We start from the raw sequence: 16,021 nt of genomic DNA on the forward strand, positions 1-16,021 counted from the left end.
AGTTCCCTAGATTATACTTGTTTCTCCACAAATACACGGATAATTAACAACCTAATATTATATAATAATAATAATATTCTTTGTAGGGACGAAAATATATTTTCTTTAAAAAAATATTTTAGCGACCAAAAAGTTTACCATTTGCTGCATCTAGAACACTGAAACAGATCAAATGAGTGAATGAAACAAGAGCCGATTATGAAAAGAGTAAACTTTATTCAACAAAGCACCACTATTTACACAAAACACGGGACTTTTCCCTGTAGGAATCGATTTTTCTTGTATTCTTATTTTTTTAAGAATGAAAATATTAAGCTTGTTTCTTTTGCATCACCAGAGATCTAGAAACATAACAACTGTACAAAAAGATAGAGAATAGACAATGAGTAGGATCGAAGAGAAAACTATAAATTACATTCGTTAATTGAATCCTCGGATTGGACGTTATGTGCTATGAAGGTATAAATAAATCATTGAATTTAAATTAAATAGCCTAATGAGAGAAAGAGCTGCTTAAACTTGAGATCCCCAAGATGTATGAAAAACTACAACAAAAACCATGTTGAACAAGAAAATACTTTTTTGAATAAAGTACAGTGCATCAAAAATGACTTTGGTGGCAACACTGGTTGTCTGTTGGACGAGGGACCATGTGAGTTTAAAAACATTCTTTTTGTCTTTAAAAAAAAAAAAATTCTACAATTGTTTTTCTAACACTCTCACAGTGACAGTAGCCATAAAAGTCTTTGGAAATCCAAAACAGAAAGCAACTGGTTGCAGGACCGGTGCAGGTGGTCTCATAAAAAGAGACGTCTTGTCCTCAAAACACATCGGCGGCCGTCTGATGACGAAGCATTGGCCCACTTTGTTTTATTCTTGTGAAATGACACGGACCTGGTTGCAATCAAGTCAACTTTCTTTGAATAAAAGGTTAAAAGGTGCTGCGTGTGTATCATTTTGACATCAGTAAAACATTACCACATTATCTTGCAGATGATTAGCATTATTGTCATGAAGCATTATTGCCGAGGAGACTGGCAGCCTCCATAAGAATTCGTCATGCACTTTACATGCACGTACATATGACGACTTTATGTTTGTCATGAAGCCTTTTTACCGCCGATATGTGACACTGAAGGGTGTCAGGAAAGGGACGAGTGCAAATGTAGCATCGTCGCTGTGAAAGGAATCGCCTTTAATGTGGTCCTCTGTTTAAAAAAACAAAACACTAAATGCTGCAGGTAGCACCGAATTATATTCCCCGAGTGTTTAACGTTTACGGTGGCTGGCATGGTGGAGTGGTATGGGAGGGGCGCTGGGTGGGCGATTTAGGTCTTTTTGTGCGTCTCGATGCAGAGGAGGATGTACTGGTTGGAGCAGCTCCTGGTCTGCTGGCCCAGGAGCAGACCTGAGGTCAGGCTCGACGACTGGCCCGCCACAGATATGTGGTCCGCTCGCCACGTCTCGCAGTGTTTGTCCACCGCTCGGAGCCCCCTGCTGGTGGAGCCGTGCCAGATGCTCTTCTGAGGCCTGACGAGTGGACGGCGGAGAACGTGAACACGACAGGAAATAGCAGAACAACAACAGGCACGAATGACGATACGAATCAAGTCAACTGACCAGAACGGGTCGGCCAAGACGTCTCGGCCGTCGAAGGAATAGATTGGTACACTGGCATCCATTGGCCCCCCGTCCCCATTGAAAATTAACTTCCAGTTGCTGAACATCACATCCCCCTAAAAGAAGACACGCACTGGGTTATATTTGGGCCAAAAGCTCTTTGTCTGTTGAGGATTCCTGCACGACGCAAAGCAGGAGAGCGGACTCACCCTGAGGTTAGTCACTGGCAGAGTTTCCCGGAAACCCGGGTAGACCACGTGGACCAGGTCTTGCCTCTGGGAGGAGATGAAGGCGCGGAAGTTCGGGGGCAAACCCATCGCCTTGGCCTGCTCGTAGCACATCCGGTCAGCGGCGTCGAGCCCCATCATGTCGCCCGAGTGGGGCTGGTTCAACGCCACCAGGTTGAGCTGGAGGGAGAGGAGGCAACACGAGGGAGTTTGTCTGGAGTGACCTCTGGTGCGTTCCTCGCCAAATCCAACGTTGGAGATCATTCAACACTCTAAACCCCGAACACTACATTACATATTTTAAAATGACTCCATCTTGCGGACACTCACCCGTTCGTTGACGGAACGTATTCTTTCCATCGTGTCTCCACTTATCTGATATGAAACCCGGGGCTAAATGAATTATTTAAAAGTTAAATGGATAAAAACGGCAGATGAATCAAAATGTACCCTTTTACTAAACCTGAGGACATAAAAATAAGCAACTGTTACCTCATCTTGTGGAATAATGTTATTGGAGAGGTAAATAAGGCTGCCGAGCTGTGGAGACAAGACGACACCGTGAACCGGATGCATTCAGTTGTGTTATTTGAGCTTGTGTTACATTGCACACACAGACCGTGCGGTTCCCGTTGGTACCTGTATCTCCTTCCATCCTTGTAAGACCTTGAGGAAGAGACTTCCTGTCGCCTTGACGTAGGCCAGAGTCCCCTCTGCATCCCGGGCGGTGTGCTGCATCATGCTCTCACGGGAGGAAAACGTTCTCAGCTGAGAAACAAATAAAGAGAAGCTTCACCTACCTGGAAAGTCTGATATGGTTATGATGCTTATTTAACTGCTAGCTGGTGTGAAATCGTGCAAATGTTCATAGCATTGATGTATCCTTTGTTTGTAGTACGCAACTTACAGATGCTGCGTTACTCGAAGGCCCGGGCGGTCCAACTGGTCCAGGAGGTCCAGGCGGGCCGGCAATGGTCAAAGCTGCCACAACAATAATGTCCAATCTCATCAATTATAAGAATGATGAACTATAATTCCTATAAATGATAACATTGTGCTGCGTTTGTATGCGATAAGAGAGTGATCAATTGTACCTGAGCCGTATCTCGAGGGTGACAGGGAGGATCCTGGAGGCCCCGGCGGCCCTGGAGCGCCGGCCGGTCCTGGTCTGCCATAGCCTGGAAAACCAGGTGCACCGGGCACCCCAGGGGGGCCTCGTGGGCCAATCACTGACTCCCCTTTGGGTCCCTGAAATGCATCAGGAGCAATGTTATTGTCTTCAACGAAAACCACGGTTCAAAATGTAGCCAAACAACAGGCGACGAGCCAGCACCGACCAACTGAAGAACTGACTGGAACAACAGTACGAGACGAGACTAACGCCTAGTTTAATTTAAAACGGTGCAACTTTGACAAAAAAAGTACGAATATTAGAAAATTTGAAAAACAGAGATGTGTCCATGTCATCTTGACTCACCACAAGCCCTGTTCTCCCGGGATTACCTTGTTGCCCGGGCAACCCTGCCTCCCCCTTGACTCCCTTCTCTCCTTTAGTGCCCTGCTCACCTCCTGCCCCCTGTGATGACGTACACAGACGCACAGCAAACACAGAAAAGACTTGGTACGTTGGTCCGAGCTACAAAGCAAGAACGTCCCCAAACTAAATGAAACAATATATTTTAAATTGCTGAGAAATGTTAAAAATGTTCCTTCCGTGTGAAACTTACCCAACTTCTACTTGAATGAAAAGAGTCTAGAATGCAGAAAACAAGATTTGGGGGAAGTTAAGAGAAAATAGATGATAGAATATCCTTCCCAAATAAAATCAGGCCTTTAAATTCCCACATTAAAACACACTTTATAAATAAGTAAATTGTACACTCGCTCCATTTTATAATAGTGTTTCTTTTTGATGGCATTTACATTTGTCATTTTTTATTGTTCCAAAATTGAAGAGATTATTTGAGTGTTGACTCACTGTGAGGCGCCGGGATCCCAGGAAGACCTTGCTCTCCCTTCTCCCCTTTCACTCCTGTCTGACAGTTACCTTGGAGACAGAGAGACAAACTTAAATTGAATTCCTTGTCTTGACATTTGATGTCATACCGACACAGAAATTTGTTTTAAAGTTTGATAAGATATATTTATTGCAAGTATGTCATATGTTGGTTGAATACTGATTCTATGCAGGAAATGGTGAAATCAGACTTCAGGTTTTACAACTTATGGCAAATAAAAGTGGGGAGTCAACCTACCAACTGCAATTGTTCCATTGGGATTGAGCTGAAATAATGGAGCACATACACATTAAGTTATGATTTTCATAAATGTCAGCAATCATCTGACAGAAACGAAAACATGTCATCCTGCATTCCACTCTGAAAAGTACCAACTCATCCCATCGGTCGTGTTAATATCGTCCCGAATCATGCACATGAAAGGTGCAGATTTCCTGCGGGTTTCAGTTCTACCTCCTTCCTGGATCGACACAGCGCCGTCACCTTCCCAGACCAGACATGCAGCATGCAGGAATGTTTGAGGAGCGTCACGGCACACGAGCCAAAGGGCAACGTGCACCTCACGTGCGCACGCGACGATAGAAGAGGGAGAGATTGTGAAAGGCAGTTTGGGACGGAGAGAGACGCCTCGACGGGGTCGGCAGACACTTTATCAGAGACCCGAATAATGAAACAGCATCTCTCGTTGACTTCAGTGTTGTTGTTTCTTCAAACCGTCATTGAAAAACGAATGTGTGATTTTAGAAAATACGGAAATGAGGAGGATGACAGATTACGTTAAGTAAATAAATCATCAGTTTATGCATAACAAGTTTCATCGGCGTTGTGGTCGCAGAGACGCAAACTCACGGGCATCTTGCAGTGCGGCCTGGGAGGGATGGAGAACACGGTCTGCAGGGAGAGGAAGGTCAAACAAGGTCAAAAACTGCACCAGAGTCCCATCTGAACTGTTGATCAACGTGTGTGTGCTCACTCCTTTCGGGCAGCCGAACATTCCTGGACGGCCCGGAGGCCCCGGCGGGCCGGGGGGTCCCTAAAAAGACGAAAATGTAAGCGAGGAAGAGGTAAACGGTAAACGAGGGGCTAAGAAACCAGAACCAAAATCAAAACTTGTGGTTTGATGTTTTGCACCACCATCAGGGCTGAAGAGTCTCCTCTCTCTCCTTTCGGTCCGATCAGGCCTGGACGTCCCTACGCACCGACACAACCAACCAAAAAGTCCAAAAATGTTGCATTGTAAAGACGATCTGAACTATATTTATGTCCTGATGTTGGCGAGTTCATGGTACTCACAGGTCTGCCGGGGAAACCAAATTCTCCTTTGGGTCCCGCGGGTCCAGTCGGCCCCTGTTGGGAACAAAGCAAAGTGAGTGACATCACCTCACCTTCATTCACCGGAGTTGCTCCAGCTACAGAACCTGAAAAGCAAAATGAAGGGTCCTTTCACGCTGCCGATACTCACTGTGATTCCAGCCGGTCCGGACACACCAATATCTCCCTGCAACGCAACCCAACACACTAAATATCAACAATTAAAACGTTTTTCAGCTCCTAACTTCAGGCAATTCAGACCCAATATGAGCAAAATAATCGAAAATAATCGAAATCATAAAAACTAAAAGGTAATAATTAAAATAACCTTGACTCCTTTGGGTCCAGCCAGGCCAGACGTCAGGGATCCATCTGCTGAGATGGCCAGACCCGGCTCTCCCCTTTCACCCTGCGTGCACACACACACACACACACGTGTTAACAAACCCCAGGTAGACACAGAAAGGCAACGTGCACCCATCTTAATTCCACGCACATGTGTGTAGACAGGAGAAGAAGAAGAAGAAGAAGAAGAAGAAGAAGAGGCCACACCGTGTTCGTTGTGTCCATTCAGTCGGCTAACATCACGTATGAGGCCTGAATGTCTCGCTTACCTTCAGTCCTGGAGGTCCTTGAACTCCTGGCAATCCACTGTCTCCCTTTGGTCCCTGTGGACCCTGAGGTCCCTGCTAACATTTAGGAGATACAAATGAAGACAACTCCAAAAGGTAAAATAATGTGAGAATCGTATTATATTGTGTCTCCAAGATCATCGGGTTTCCGATTCGTTTGATACTCACAGCGTGTCCCTGAGCTTCGAAAATCCCGGAGAAGTTGAAGGCGCCATCTGTGTCGTTAAGTAGAAGCTGGATTTGAGGCAGAAGGAGAATCCAACTGATTAAATCAATCCCTCTGGTTGCACATGTAGGAACTTATCCACTGGAGCTGCAGCTGCTGCTTACATCCTGGAGGTTGATAACGGGTCCTGCCGGTCCAGGTGGCCCCGGAGGGCCGGTTATACTGAGCCCGTCCCGTCCCCTCTCCCCCTGGGAAAAAGCATTTAATAAACGGCACAGAAAATGCTTTAAACTTGGAGTGTGTGTGTCCAGTGTGAGTTTGTGCACGCGACCTGAGGTGTTACCTTTTGTCCTGCATCTCCGTCGTTCCCCTTTGGTCCCTGTACATGACGCCATGTAAGAATTTACGTTACTAGCAGCAGTATATATATATATATTTTTTGTTTGCCTTTGAATTTTACACATTGTTTAGGAGCTGCATCCATCTGGTGCTCAGGTCACCTTTTAAATGATTTAAAGTGACATTTCCAGCTATTTTCACTAAAAGTCACAATATCGCTTGTAAAAGTCAGTCAGTTCCATTTATAAAAGTTGATACTTATACCTTTTCCCCTTTTAGTCCCTCCAGCCCCGGGGAGCCCGGTGGTCCGGTAGCACCGCCTTCCCCCTACACACACATTGCTGTTAATAAACACGCTTCTTTCATTTCCCTGAGCTCCATGTTACCAAGCAGAGGACAACCCAAAGGAGTGATGTCCGCCTACCTCACGCCATCCAACGCGGACTCACCTTTTGCCCCGGCTTTCCCGGGGAGCCGGCTGAGCCCTCGTTTCCCTATGAGAGGCAAAGAGGGAGAAACATAGTTTATGCATGCATACAGGTCAGGTGTGTAGGTCACATAGAGAGTTCCTTTTCTCCAACTATAACCCCAACCCCGAAGATTAAGCATACGACAGCTTTCAGAGCACAATCTGAAGAGTATCACGGACAGGTAAACATCTCACCTTGGGTCCTTCAAGTCCAGGGATTCCAGGAGAACCCTGTGCAACAAATACAAGTTACGGGTTACAGGTGACGGTCTGAGGAAACGATGCTGTGTGATGAGGGATAATATGTGAGAGAGTTGTACCTGTGGGCCTCTGGACAGCGTAGCTGTAGCTCCAAAACCACTCTGCATCTCGGGTCCTTCCAAGTCCTGAAAAACAGCGAGAAATTGTGAGGTTTTAATCTTTTTCCTTAAAAATAAATATGATTAAAATCAGGCGACACCTTTACTTTTTGTTAGTATCTGATTGATTGTATTTGATATATTTTATACAATGGTTAAATACTGTTTGACCACATTGAAAACTGTATGGTTAAGTCATTTTCGAAAACAAGGCCGTACGTCAAAGTCCATGCTGAGGCCTCGCCCCGGAGGACCCGGAGGCCCGGGTGGGCCAGATGGACCCCTGGGACCAGGATGCCCTTCTGGACCGTCTGAGCCTGGCAGACCTGGAAACCCAGGAGGCCCCTGATCCCCCTGCAAGACATGCGTTTAGAATGAGTAAATATAAAGTAGAGTTCACGGTACAATGCACATAAGCATCGCAGCGAGAGATAACGTCAGATAACGGATGACGTAATCCAGATTTTACCTTTGCTCCCGCTGGCCCACTTGCACCAGGCTCTCCCTGAAAACAGACAGAATACATTAAACTCACCAGCAAACCAGCTATTGTTTACACTGGAGCCCCAGAGCTTCATTAGTCCACAGGGTCCACCTCATTAGCAGCTCTGCTCTTTGTGTTCGGAGGTGATCCGGTTCATGTGTAATTGTTTTTGCTAACAAAGCGCTGGGGCGCCGCTCGAGGGAAATCAGAGCGAGGCGGCGTGGTGCAGCGCGCCCTCATGAGAGGCTGTTTAGACTCCACTGAGCGGGTTAATGCATCGCAGTCCACGGGTAGAACGCGCTCAGATGAGCTATTCTACGTCGTGAGCAAATGTTCATTAGCCTCACCGTGTCTCCTTTCGCCCCAGCAGATCCTGGATCTCCATCTTTTCCATCAACTCCCTGCAAGAGGGAGACCAGATTTTAGATGCACATCTATTTATTCCAGATGTGAGACGGATCTGTGTGTTATGGATTATTGTGTTGTTGGTCTATTCATCATTTTGAACCAAGTTGTAAGTAAGCTGGTTAAAATGAGAAGACGTTCCCAGACATTAAAGCTGATGCACCAACAGACTGAAGTGGAAGAACCTTTTATGCTTTAATCTTCAATGCTGCACATTCACACAGTTCGCAGAAGCTTCTGGCGACAAAAGACACATTTCCCCCAACGGAAGCTGCAGCTCAGACCATGTTCTCTGCCAAAGCGCCGCTACTGTGGCTTGAAGATTGGAAGGGGACATGATTTATTGGGAACTTGAGCGTCAACACCACACACACACACACACACAGTGTGTTTGTATCAATACTGTGCGGCAAGCAATGGCAGGAAAGCAATAATGAACATGGTTTTTTAAATGGAGTTGGGGGAAATACTGTCTTTCCAGTCCCTTGGATCTGATGGGACCAATTGTTAATACCTGACCAGACTCAGAACCAGAACCAGAACCAGACCCAGAACCAGAACCAGAGCCACTAAACCAATCCTCAACCACCTGAAAACAGAAGTCGGGTCAGCAGTTTTGGAGCGCTGGAGTCTCAGTTTGTGAAGTTCTGTTTATCTTGCACCTTTGACTTTACTGAAGGACAAATGGATGATACATCACCGAAGAGTGCACATTATGGAGGATTGTGTTTGTCTCTTTATGATGAAATATTGGAAAAAGGAAAATCCTTTTTAACTTACAGGCCGTCCAGGTTGACCGTTCTCGCCATCCTTCCCATCTTTACCAGGGATCCCAGGGGGTCCAGGGAAGAAGTCTTCCGATGCCGTACCCGGGGGCCCTGGCTTTCCCGGGAGTCCAGGAGGCCCTGGAGGCCCCTGAGCAAACAAGACGACATGTCTGAGTGACACTAAGGGGAAGGTTTTAAAATGCATGATGACAAACGAGTCGCACTGGAGTCAGAGGTGATGAGATAAGAAGGATAACACACATGAAAAGGGATTTAGGAATGTCAGAGAGAGGGGAAACAGAGTTTGCCTACCCTGATAAACTCTGCATCATTGTCAAACTCTGCATCACCGTCAAAGTCCACAAACCCTGACCCCTCCTAAAGGACACATGACAAATGACTCAGTTCAGACTGTCACCTGGAAACTAACAGACAGAACTTTTGCAACATGAGGAATTTAGACTTTTTATCCCCAGAAGAAAATGGTTGTGAAAAAATGGTTTGATAACGTACCACTAATATGGAAGACTTGCTCAGTCGACCTGCAGGTCCAGGGGGGCCGGGTGGGCCTGGTAGCCCAATCCCAGGATCCCCCTGAAGGAGACATTGGATGTGCTCATTTATGTGGCCATTCAATGATTCACTACTGATTTATACTATTCAGACATCAATGGAGTGTCTTATATATACCTCCATTCTGTTCATGTTCAAGTCCGGGTATAATGCTATTAAAGAGGGGGTGTTGTTTACCTTGTCTCCCACGGGACCCGGCTCTCCAGCTAGTCCTGGGAATCCTGGAATCCCTGTTGGTCCCTGGGAAGAAGACAGTTACAGCTGAGCTGAACACTACGTGAGCTCTCACCATACCAGAGAGCACGTTTTCTCAAGTTGTAAGAAGTCAAAGCGGGGATGGAAAGAATTTAGAAATTCCTTTTTCCTTTATCGGTTTACGCCAGAAAAAAAAAAAAAGAATTCATGAGAAAGACTTCACTTACTATGTCACCAATTTCACCTTTGCTCCCCTGGAGAAAAGACAGAAATAGAAAAAAAAATCCATCATTTTATCTTTTGACTTGTCGGACTGACACACACAAAAGAAACGTGCTGATCATTCGTATGATGTTCTTAAATTAGAAAGACATATTGGGAGTAGTTGTTTTGGATATTGCAGATAAAATAAAGATAAAACTCACAGGCTTTCCATCTTTCCCAGGTACCCCAGGTGGACCTGAAGCTCCACGTGGTCCTTGTGGGCCGCGGGGGCCTGGCTCCGCTCCCTCCACATCTCCTGAGGCCTGGCCTGGAAGGCCGGGGGGTCCTGGAGGACCGGACGGACCTGGCTCTCCTCTCTCCCCTCGCTCCCCCTTTGTTCCTGGAGACACCTGGAGGGGCTGAAGGTTGAAGACACTATCAAGAGATTGTATACATTTATAGCAAATCTAAACGATAACTGTTCTAGTTGCATGCTGATTAAAGCAATGAATGATTAGTGTCTGTTCACTTTAATAAACAAAACCACAAATACATGTATTCTTTAATCTTTAACATCATCTCACTCATGAAGGAAATCTCAACTTACGGTGTCAAATGCAGAGTCAGGGGGATTCAGCACTGTACCAAAGACAAAACATGAGCACATGAACACACACACACATATATATATATATATTAATATTCTATAATCTATTTAGATATAATATCTGACTTAAATTGCAGAAGAGAATAATACTCTTCTAGCACCATCTGCTGGTTACTTTTGGAAAGACAGGCCGTGTCCATTACAGCATGAGTTCCATGTCAGCACACACATGTGAAATACATGCGTGTGTACATGTATGTGACAGAGGAAGTCTCATCTTATCGTGTTTTGCCGTCAAAGGCACGTTTACAAAAATACTACAATTTAAAGGGGTTGTTGTTGTTTACCAGTTTCTGTGGTCGTCTCCACTTCCTGTCCAGAGGGCTCCTCTGTGTCTACGTCTTCATCATCATCACCACCACCTTGCCACATCTGAGTGGGCGGAGCTTGGACCGGCGTGCTGTAAATGGGGTCCTGAAAAAACGACATGTCATTCAGCACGTTGTTTAATGTAAAAGCCATCCAGAGAATGAGAAGGTTACGGAGCTGTTTTTATCCTTAAATTAATCATTTATTAACTGGCTTTCTGCAGATATCTTCATACCACTATGATATTTTAACAATACGATAAAAAATGTAGTTATATTGTAATGCATACTACGGTCACAACCACATTCCAAACGATAATAACATAATTACAATTGTATTATTATAAAGCCTGATAATCTCACTTCTTCTTGGACATTTTTTTTCAGTATGGCTGACTTTCATATCCTGAATTCCACTCATACAAGCAAAGCAGTGATTGGCACGTTTCTCTACACAGGCGGGGAATGAGTGGAATAAAACCCCTTATTCAGCCGTATCTTCTATTAAAAAAACTAGAAGAATAATGAAATGAAATCTGCTCAGCTGGGCCGTGTGGTTGTGACAATCTGTCTCACAGCTCGAAGCAAGAAGGACAAAGGACAAGCTGCCGAAAACGTGGAATCTCTCTTAATGTAAAACAATGTAAGACTCTCTCCAACGCCTCTCCTCCTTCGCCCCGACGCATTCTTCTCCTTCTCCTTCTTCCGAGAGCCAAGAGCTGGCAGCGAGCAGCACATACAAACACGTTCCAGTCTCCACCAAGCCAGCGAGGATAAGAGCTGTTTGCTTTGGTCCGAGTCCAACCCGGCTCAATGGGACGGACACAGATAACGTGTGTGTGTGTGTGTGTGTGTGTGCAGTCACCGTGGTGTACTCTATCTCCTCCACAACCTTCTTCACTTCGTCCATTCCCTCGATGTCTTCATAGGCGCCGTCACCGCTCCCGAACCCAGAGGCCTGGAGGGAGAAGGAGAGCAACGTGGAGAAAGACAGAAAGGTTTAGACGCTTTTTAGGGGATGGGTGTGATCCCAGGCTCAGTTGCAGGAGGAGAATATTGAAATCAGTAGGATAACACGTGCTTTGATTCCCATTGTTTCTGTGAAGACACTGATTATACTGTACATACTATAATGTATAAGTATAATTCTGTCCCCAAAACAGGAAGCTGCTGATCGGGATCACAGGCAAAACGAAGACAGTGTACAGCAGTATGAGCAGTACCATCGGATGGGACAGTGTGTAATACATATTATATATATATATATAAAATGTATGAACAGTGCAGCCCAAACTGTGTTAAATTGTTCATTCTCATATTCCTGATTATACTTTTTTTCTCCTAGTTAAAGGTTCCTGTGGAAAATGTTTGATTTCAGGCTGTGAAACAATATTAAAATGGAATTGTTGGATGCACAAAATTGTATAAAATCTAACTGTATAGTGTAGCTATTTAAATACACACTTCTGTCCGCATGGTTTAGGGTAAAGCACTTTTTCTACCAGGAGAGGGAGACATCGATCCATGTTGAACCTGTTCGGGCAACAGGAGTGTGTGTGTGTGTGTGTGTGTGTGTGTGTGTGTGTGTGTGCGCTCACATAGGGATCGTCCTCCTCACACTGGTCATCGGGGGCCGTGGGATCTGACTTGAGCACCAGCTGCTGGATGGAACCCTGGAGACAGAAGTGTTGAGTCGTAATTTCAGTTCTGTCCGTGTCATTAAAGCTTATTAAAGCTCAGAGATTTCCCGCGCACCATCCAACACATGTGCACACGCTCACACATCTGGAACAGGTGTCTCTGTAAAATGTATTACATCACGCTTTAGGGTCTGAAAATGTCATTTTCAAATTGAATCATTTTCTTGCTGCTTTTCTTTTTCCTGGTTTTCACGAGGGACATCGCTGCTCTTTTATGTGATCAAAATCCATGTTGCTGTTATTTATTGACCCAGAAAAAAAAAATCCATCTTGAGAAAATAAACGCGTAACAAAAACAAACATTTCAAGGGTGAGAATTCTGATCTGATCTGAGAGTCGATGTGCCGGCTCCATCACCAAAGACCTGCCGAGATCAACACAGCCAAGCTGAACCACACGTCTGAAAGTAAAAGGTCACGTAAAGGTCAACAGGAGGTCTAACGCTCGCTCACACGTGAGGTCTGACCTTCGACAAACGCTAAATAATACATTTATCGTGTTGTCATTGTTCCTTAATTAAATGGTAAACTCGGTTACGTAAGACGCGTGATCCAAATGTGCTGTATGCCTGTTCAAAGAATACTCCTAAAGCCTGAGTATGTGCGGTGTGCATCACAGGTCGGCACGCAGGCCTTTGTGTGAGAAGCGGATGAGGATTATCTGCGTATGTCCTGCGGTCAGCGACCTCACACTCGTATTCCCACGGTGAAGAAAAAGGTTAAGTGCTTCTAAGGTTCTGTTTCCCGCCCGTAGTTACCGACAGTCGGCGTGTTTAGGAAAGTCTCGTTTGCCAAAGCAACAGAGGCACGAGCTTGAGTTACATGACACAACGTTTTATCCGACATGTGAGAGACTCTTGTTTGCCACAAGGTGCCAGCAGTCACATCTTTTCCATCACCACAAACTACCATTCACACACCTACAGGAGCATTGAGTTTGAACAAATGCTGCTGTGAAAGTCTGCAGCGGTCAGTGTCGCGTCAACATTCAGTGAATCACGCCAAAAAGCATTCCTTCAGCTCCGGATCGGCTTGAATCCGCGCCAAGTATTCAGCGGCACAGCTTGGACCGAAACCGCATCGCTCAGTTGTCTCAGAACATCAGAGGAGTCGACCTTTCTGATCCGCACAACGCTCAGACACTGGCAGACGGCGTCCGCCACACACGGGGTGTGTTTCAGGGAAACTGAAGTGAATAAGTCAGTGTGGGAACAGATATTTGCTAGCGTGTGCGTGTGCGTGTGCGTGCTGCTGCAGAGAGCTACTGCCGCAGCGTGGCTGCTCCCTGGGAGGAGATGGAAGATGTCTGACGGAGCTGCCAGTTTAAACACTGAGAACAGCTGCAAACCGACAGTCCTCTTGGTCTGAGGGGAGGAATGAGGGGGAGGGAGGAGGGAGATGGTTTCTATTTAGCGTGAGATGGGAGAGAAGAGGCCTGTGGGTGATGTCACACAGCGTGTGATGGCCATAGATGGGATTTCTGCCAAACAGTAAAAGCTTCCAGCGTGTTATGATCCAAGCTGGGGCCCTTTGCTGCACAAAGTCTCTCCATCTCTCAATCCAGTAAAATCACGAAATGATATATAACCATAAGGTCTTTACAAATGTGCAGAAGGTTTTATTATATACAAATCAGTCATTTCGATATGATTTTGTTGCCTGAAGGTCTTCCACAAAGTGTCAATAGACTCGTGGGATGAAATGACAATTCCAATTTAATTGAAAACATATTAAATTCACTTCCTGTATTAAAGGTCAGGGGTCACTGCTTCCCCACCAAGCCAATATAAATTCCGTAAAAATAATCCTCTACAGTCAAAACAAAAGATATCAACCCATGATAAATAAAAGATGACCAATTAAAACATGACAGTTAACATCAATGGGTCCCTTCTGCTGGTAAAGAATACGCGTGATATGATTTGAAATGATGTCAGAGGGAATTGGTTTAAGTCTTAATGATGTAAATACACACCAGTCAGAGTTGTTTTTAGATGAGAAACATCTTTCATACACATAAAACCAAAGTTCCCTTTTCTTGGCTAATTGGATTTCTTTGAATCTCTCCTCAGCTTAGTCCTACAACACTTTAACGAGGTGAAAAAACGAAAAAGGAATTCTTTCCGACAGTCCAGGAAACGGAAACTTCTTGTAGTTTGAAGGTAAGTGTCACTGACTATCAGAGGGGAGGAAGAGGACGAAGGCTGCACTGCAGCATGACGGAACCACGGCTTTTGTTTAACTCGTGCATTCTTTCAATTTTAGCCTCCAGCCATGAGTTGATTTATTCAAAAAAAAGATGCCGGTGCTAAGCTCTATTAAAATGTTATATTCCTTGTAAAAATGTGAAATGTACTACTGCTGTTATTTCATTTACAAGAGCACGGAGAGCAGAATGCACGTGTTAGCACCTCTGCATCCGTCATCACGGCCACACATGGATATCATCAAATGCATGAGGTTGGAACCTACAACCTTATGACCGGTACTATTGTTTCATTACACTCTTTTCAATTAAATCCCTGAGCGAATCGGACGTCTCTCTTCAGCCCGCTGATCCAAACCCGCTCCCGACTTCCGGGAACGAGGAACGACCAGCGGCAGAAGATGACCGCGTGAACTCCAGACTCACCACGAACGGCGCCAGGCCCGTGCCCCCCGCGTTCCCCACGAAGACCCCCGAGCGGGCCTCGAAGGCGAGAGGCCGCGGGCTCCTGTTGAGGGCCACTCGGTGGTACTCCTCGCAGTCCATGTAGAGGCGCACCTGAGCGACGAAGGGCAGCGAAAGATCAACGTTACATCCCCTTCACCTCTGCGGTCGCACATGCTGAGACGTCGAAGCTCACCTCCGCCCCCTGCACGGTCAGGGTGAACCGCGCCCATCTCCCCGTCAGGGCCCCCATTTTGAAGGACGCCGCCTCCTGGGTGCCCCCTCTGGCTCCTGGGTCGGTGTAGTACAATATGACCCTCTGGGAAGCATCTTCCACCTCGGACAACGCGATACCTAAGTGCACAATCTAACAGAAAATACCCCATTGTTATATTTCCCGTTTTCACGATTCAAGTTTGGCGCTTCAGAAAAGGTGACGACCTTTTGGTAAGCGTCGGTGATGGCGAACAGCACCCCTCCGCGCCGCGTGGTCGGCTTGGCCGTGACCGTGATGGCGAAGTCCCGATAGAACGGGTCGGGGATGAAGGACTTTGTGAGGCGGCCCACGTTGGCGTCCGGGCCGAAGCTGTAGGCGGGGTAACCCTCGAAGCCCGTGACGAAGGAGACGGAGGGCGGGAGGGGGACGCCGATCAACTCCGTCAGGTCCAAGGCTGCCAGAGGAGAGCGATCTGCCGGGAAAAAAAAGACAAGAGGGACACGGGATCAGTGTTGCATCGCTGGGCTGCTGACGCCTAACCGCCGTCAAACAGGGAGGCAGGTGGAGACTGATTGCCGCCATACGGCCACGTGGAAACGACGTGGCGGCAGACCGAACGCCGCTGGGGCAGATCGAAGCGTTTTCATGCATTTGCTGGAGCCAAAAGATGTTTTCATCCCAGTGCCTGGCAGCACCTGCAGCCACGGCCGC

At 46.2% G+C, this 16,021-nt stretch overlaps 1 protein-coding gene across 2 annotated transcripts in view; it reads right to left on the bottom strand.

Moving 5' to 3' along the window:
- Positions 1 to 196: 196 nt before the first annotated feature.
- The window catches only part of LOC120811846 (uncharacterized), a 33,309-nt gene continuing 17,484 nt past the window's right edge, over positions 197 to 16,021 (bottom strand). The window contains exons 3-44 of one of the 2 annotated variants that reach the window (XM_078096947.1): positions 15,535 to 15,782; positions 15,290 to 15,460; positions 15,076 to 15,207; positions 12,343 to 12,417; positions 11,610 to 11,702; positions 10,724 to 10,850; positions 10,377 to 10,408; positions 9,991 to 10,188; positions 9,793 to 9,819; positions 9,548 to 9,610; positions 9,311 to 9,391; positions 9,110 to 9,175; positions 8,811 to 8,945; positions 7,973 to 8,026; positions 7,611 to 7,646; positions 7,361 to 7,495; positions 7,103 to 7,168; positions 6,978 to 7,013; positions 6,763 to 6,807; positions 6,578 to 6,640; positions 6,318 to 6,353; positions 6,139 to 6,222; positions 5,977 to 6,042; positions 5,791 to 5,862; positions 5,505 to 5,585; positions 5,328 to 5,363; positions 5,159 to 5,212; positions 5,000 to 5,056; positions 4,839 to 4,898; positions 4,715 to 4,756; positions 4,103 to 4,130; positions 3,826 to 3,894; positions 3,575 to 3,600; positions 3,325 to 3,423; positions 2,942 to 3,095; positions 2,755 to 2,828; positions 2,487 to 2,615; positions 2,340 to 2,387; positions 2,178 to 2,240; positions 1,830 to 2,027; positions 1,621 to 1,736; positions 197 to 1,530 (exon numbers count right to left, since the gene is read on the bottom strand). In XM_078096947.1, the coding sequence (XP_077953073.1) occupies positions 1,329 to 1,530; positions 1,621 to 1,736; positions 1,830 to 2,027; positions 2,178 to 2,240; positions 2,340 to 2,387; positions 2,487 to 2,615; positions 2,755 to 2,828; positions 2,942 to 3,095; positions 3,325 to 3,423; positions 3,575 to 3,600; positions 3,826 to 3,894; positions 4,103 to 4,130; positions 4,715 to 4,756; positions 4,839 to 4,898; positions 5,000 to 5,056; positions 5,159 to 5,212; positions 5,328 to 5,363; positions 5,505 to 5,585; positions 5,791 to 5,862; positions 5,977 to 6,042; positions 6,139 to 6,222; positions 6,318 to 6,353; positions 6,578 to 6,640; positions 6,763 to 6,807; positions 6,978 to 7,013; positions 7,103 to 7,168; positions 7,361 to 7,495; positions 7,611 to 7,646; positions 7,973 to 8,026; positions 8,811 to 8,945; positions 9,110 to 9,175; positions 9,311 to 9,391; positions 9,548 to 9,610; positions 9,793 to 9,819; positions 9,991 to 10,188; positions 10,377 to 10,408; positions 10,724 to 10,850; positions 11,610 to 11,702; positions 12,343 to 12,417; positions 15,076 to 15,207; positions 15,290 to 15,460; positions 15,535 to 15,782 (3,677 nt within the window). In that variant the 3' untranslated portion in view covers positions 197 to 1,328. Of the gene's footprint in view, positions 1,531 to 1,620; positions 1,737 to 1,829; positions 2,028 to 2,177; positions 2,241 to 2,339; positions 2,388 to 2,486; positions 2,616 to 2,754; positions 2,829 to 2,941; positions 3,096 to 3,324; positions 3,424 to 3,574; positions 3,601 to 3,825; positions 3,895 to 4,102; positions 4,131 to 4,714; positions 4,757 to 4,838; positions 4,899 to 4,999; positions 5,057 to 5,158; positions 5,213 to 5,327; positions 5,364 to 5,504; positions 5,586 to 5,790; positions 5,866 to 5,976; positions 6,043 to 6,138; positions 6,223 to 6,317; positions 6,354 to 6,577; positions 6,641 to 6,762; positions 6,808 to 6,977; positions 7,014 to 7,102; positions 7,169 to 7,360; positions 7,496 to 7,610; positions 7,647 to 7,972; positions 8,027 to 8,810; positions 8,946 to 9,109; positions 9,176 to 9,310; positions 9,392 to 9,547; positions 9,611 to 9,792; positions 9,820 to 9,990; positions 10,189 to 10,376; positions 10,409 to 10,723; positions 10,851 to 11,609; positions 11,703 to 12,342; positions 12,418 to 15,075; positions 15,208 to 15,289; positions 15,461 to 15,534; positions 15,783 to 16,021 lie in introns of both variants that reach the window. The other variant, XM_040167515.2, reaches the window with a different exon arrangement.

The sequence above is a fragment of the Gasterosteus aculeatus genome, chromosome 21 (assembly GCF_964276395.1).
Source record: "Gasterosteus aculeatus chromosome 21, fGasAcu3.hap1.1, whole genome shotgun sequence".
Classification (NCBI taxonomy): domain Eukaryota; kingdom Metazoa; phylum Chordata; class Actinopteri; order Perciformes; family Gasterosteidae; genus Gasterosteus; species Gasterosteus aculeatus.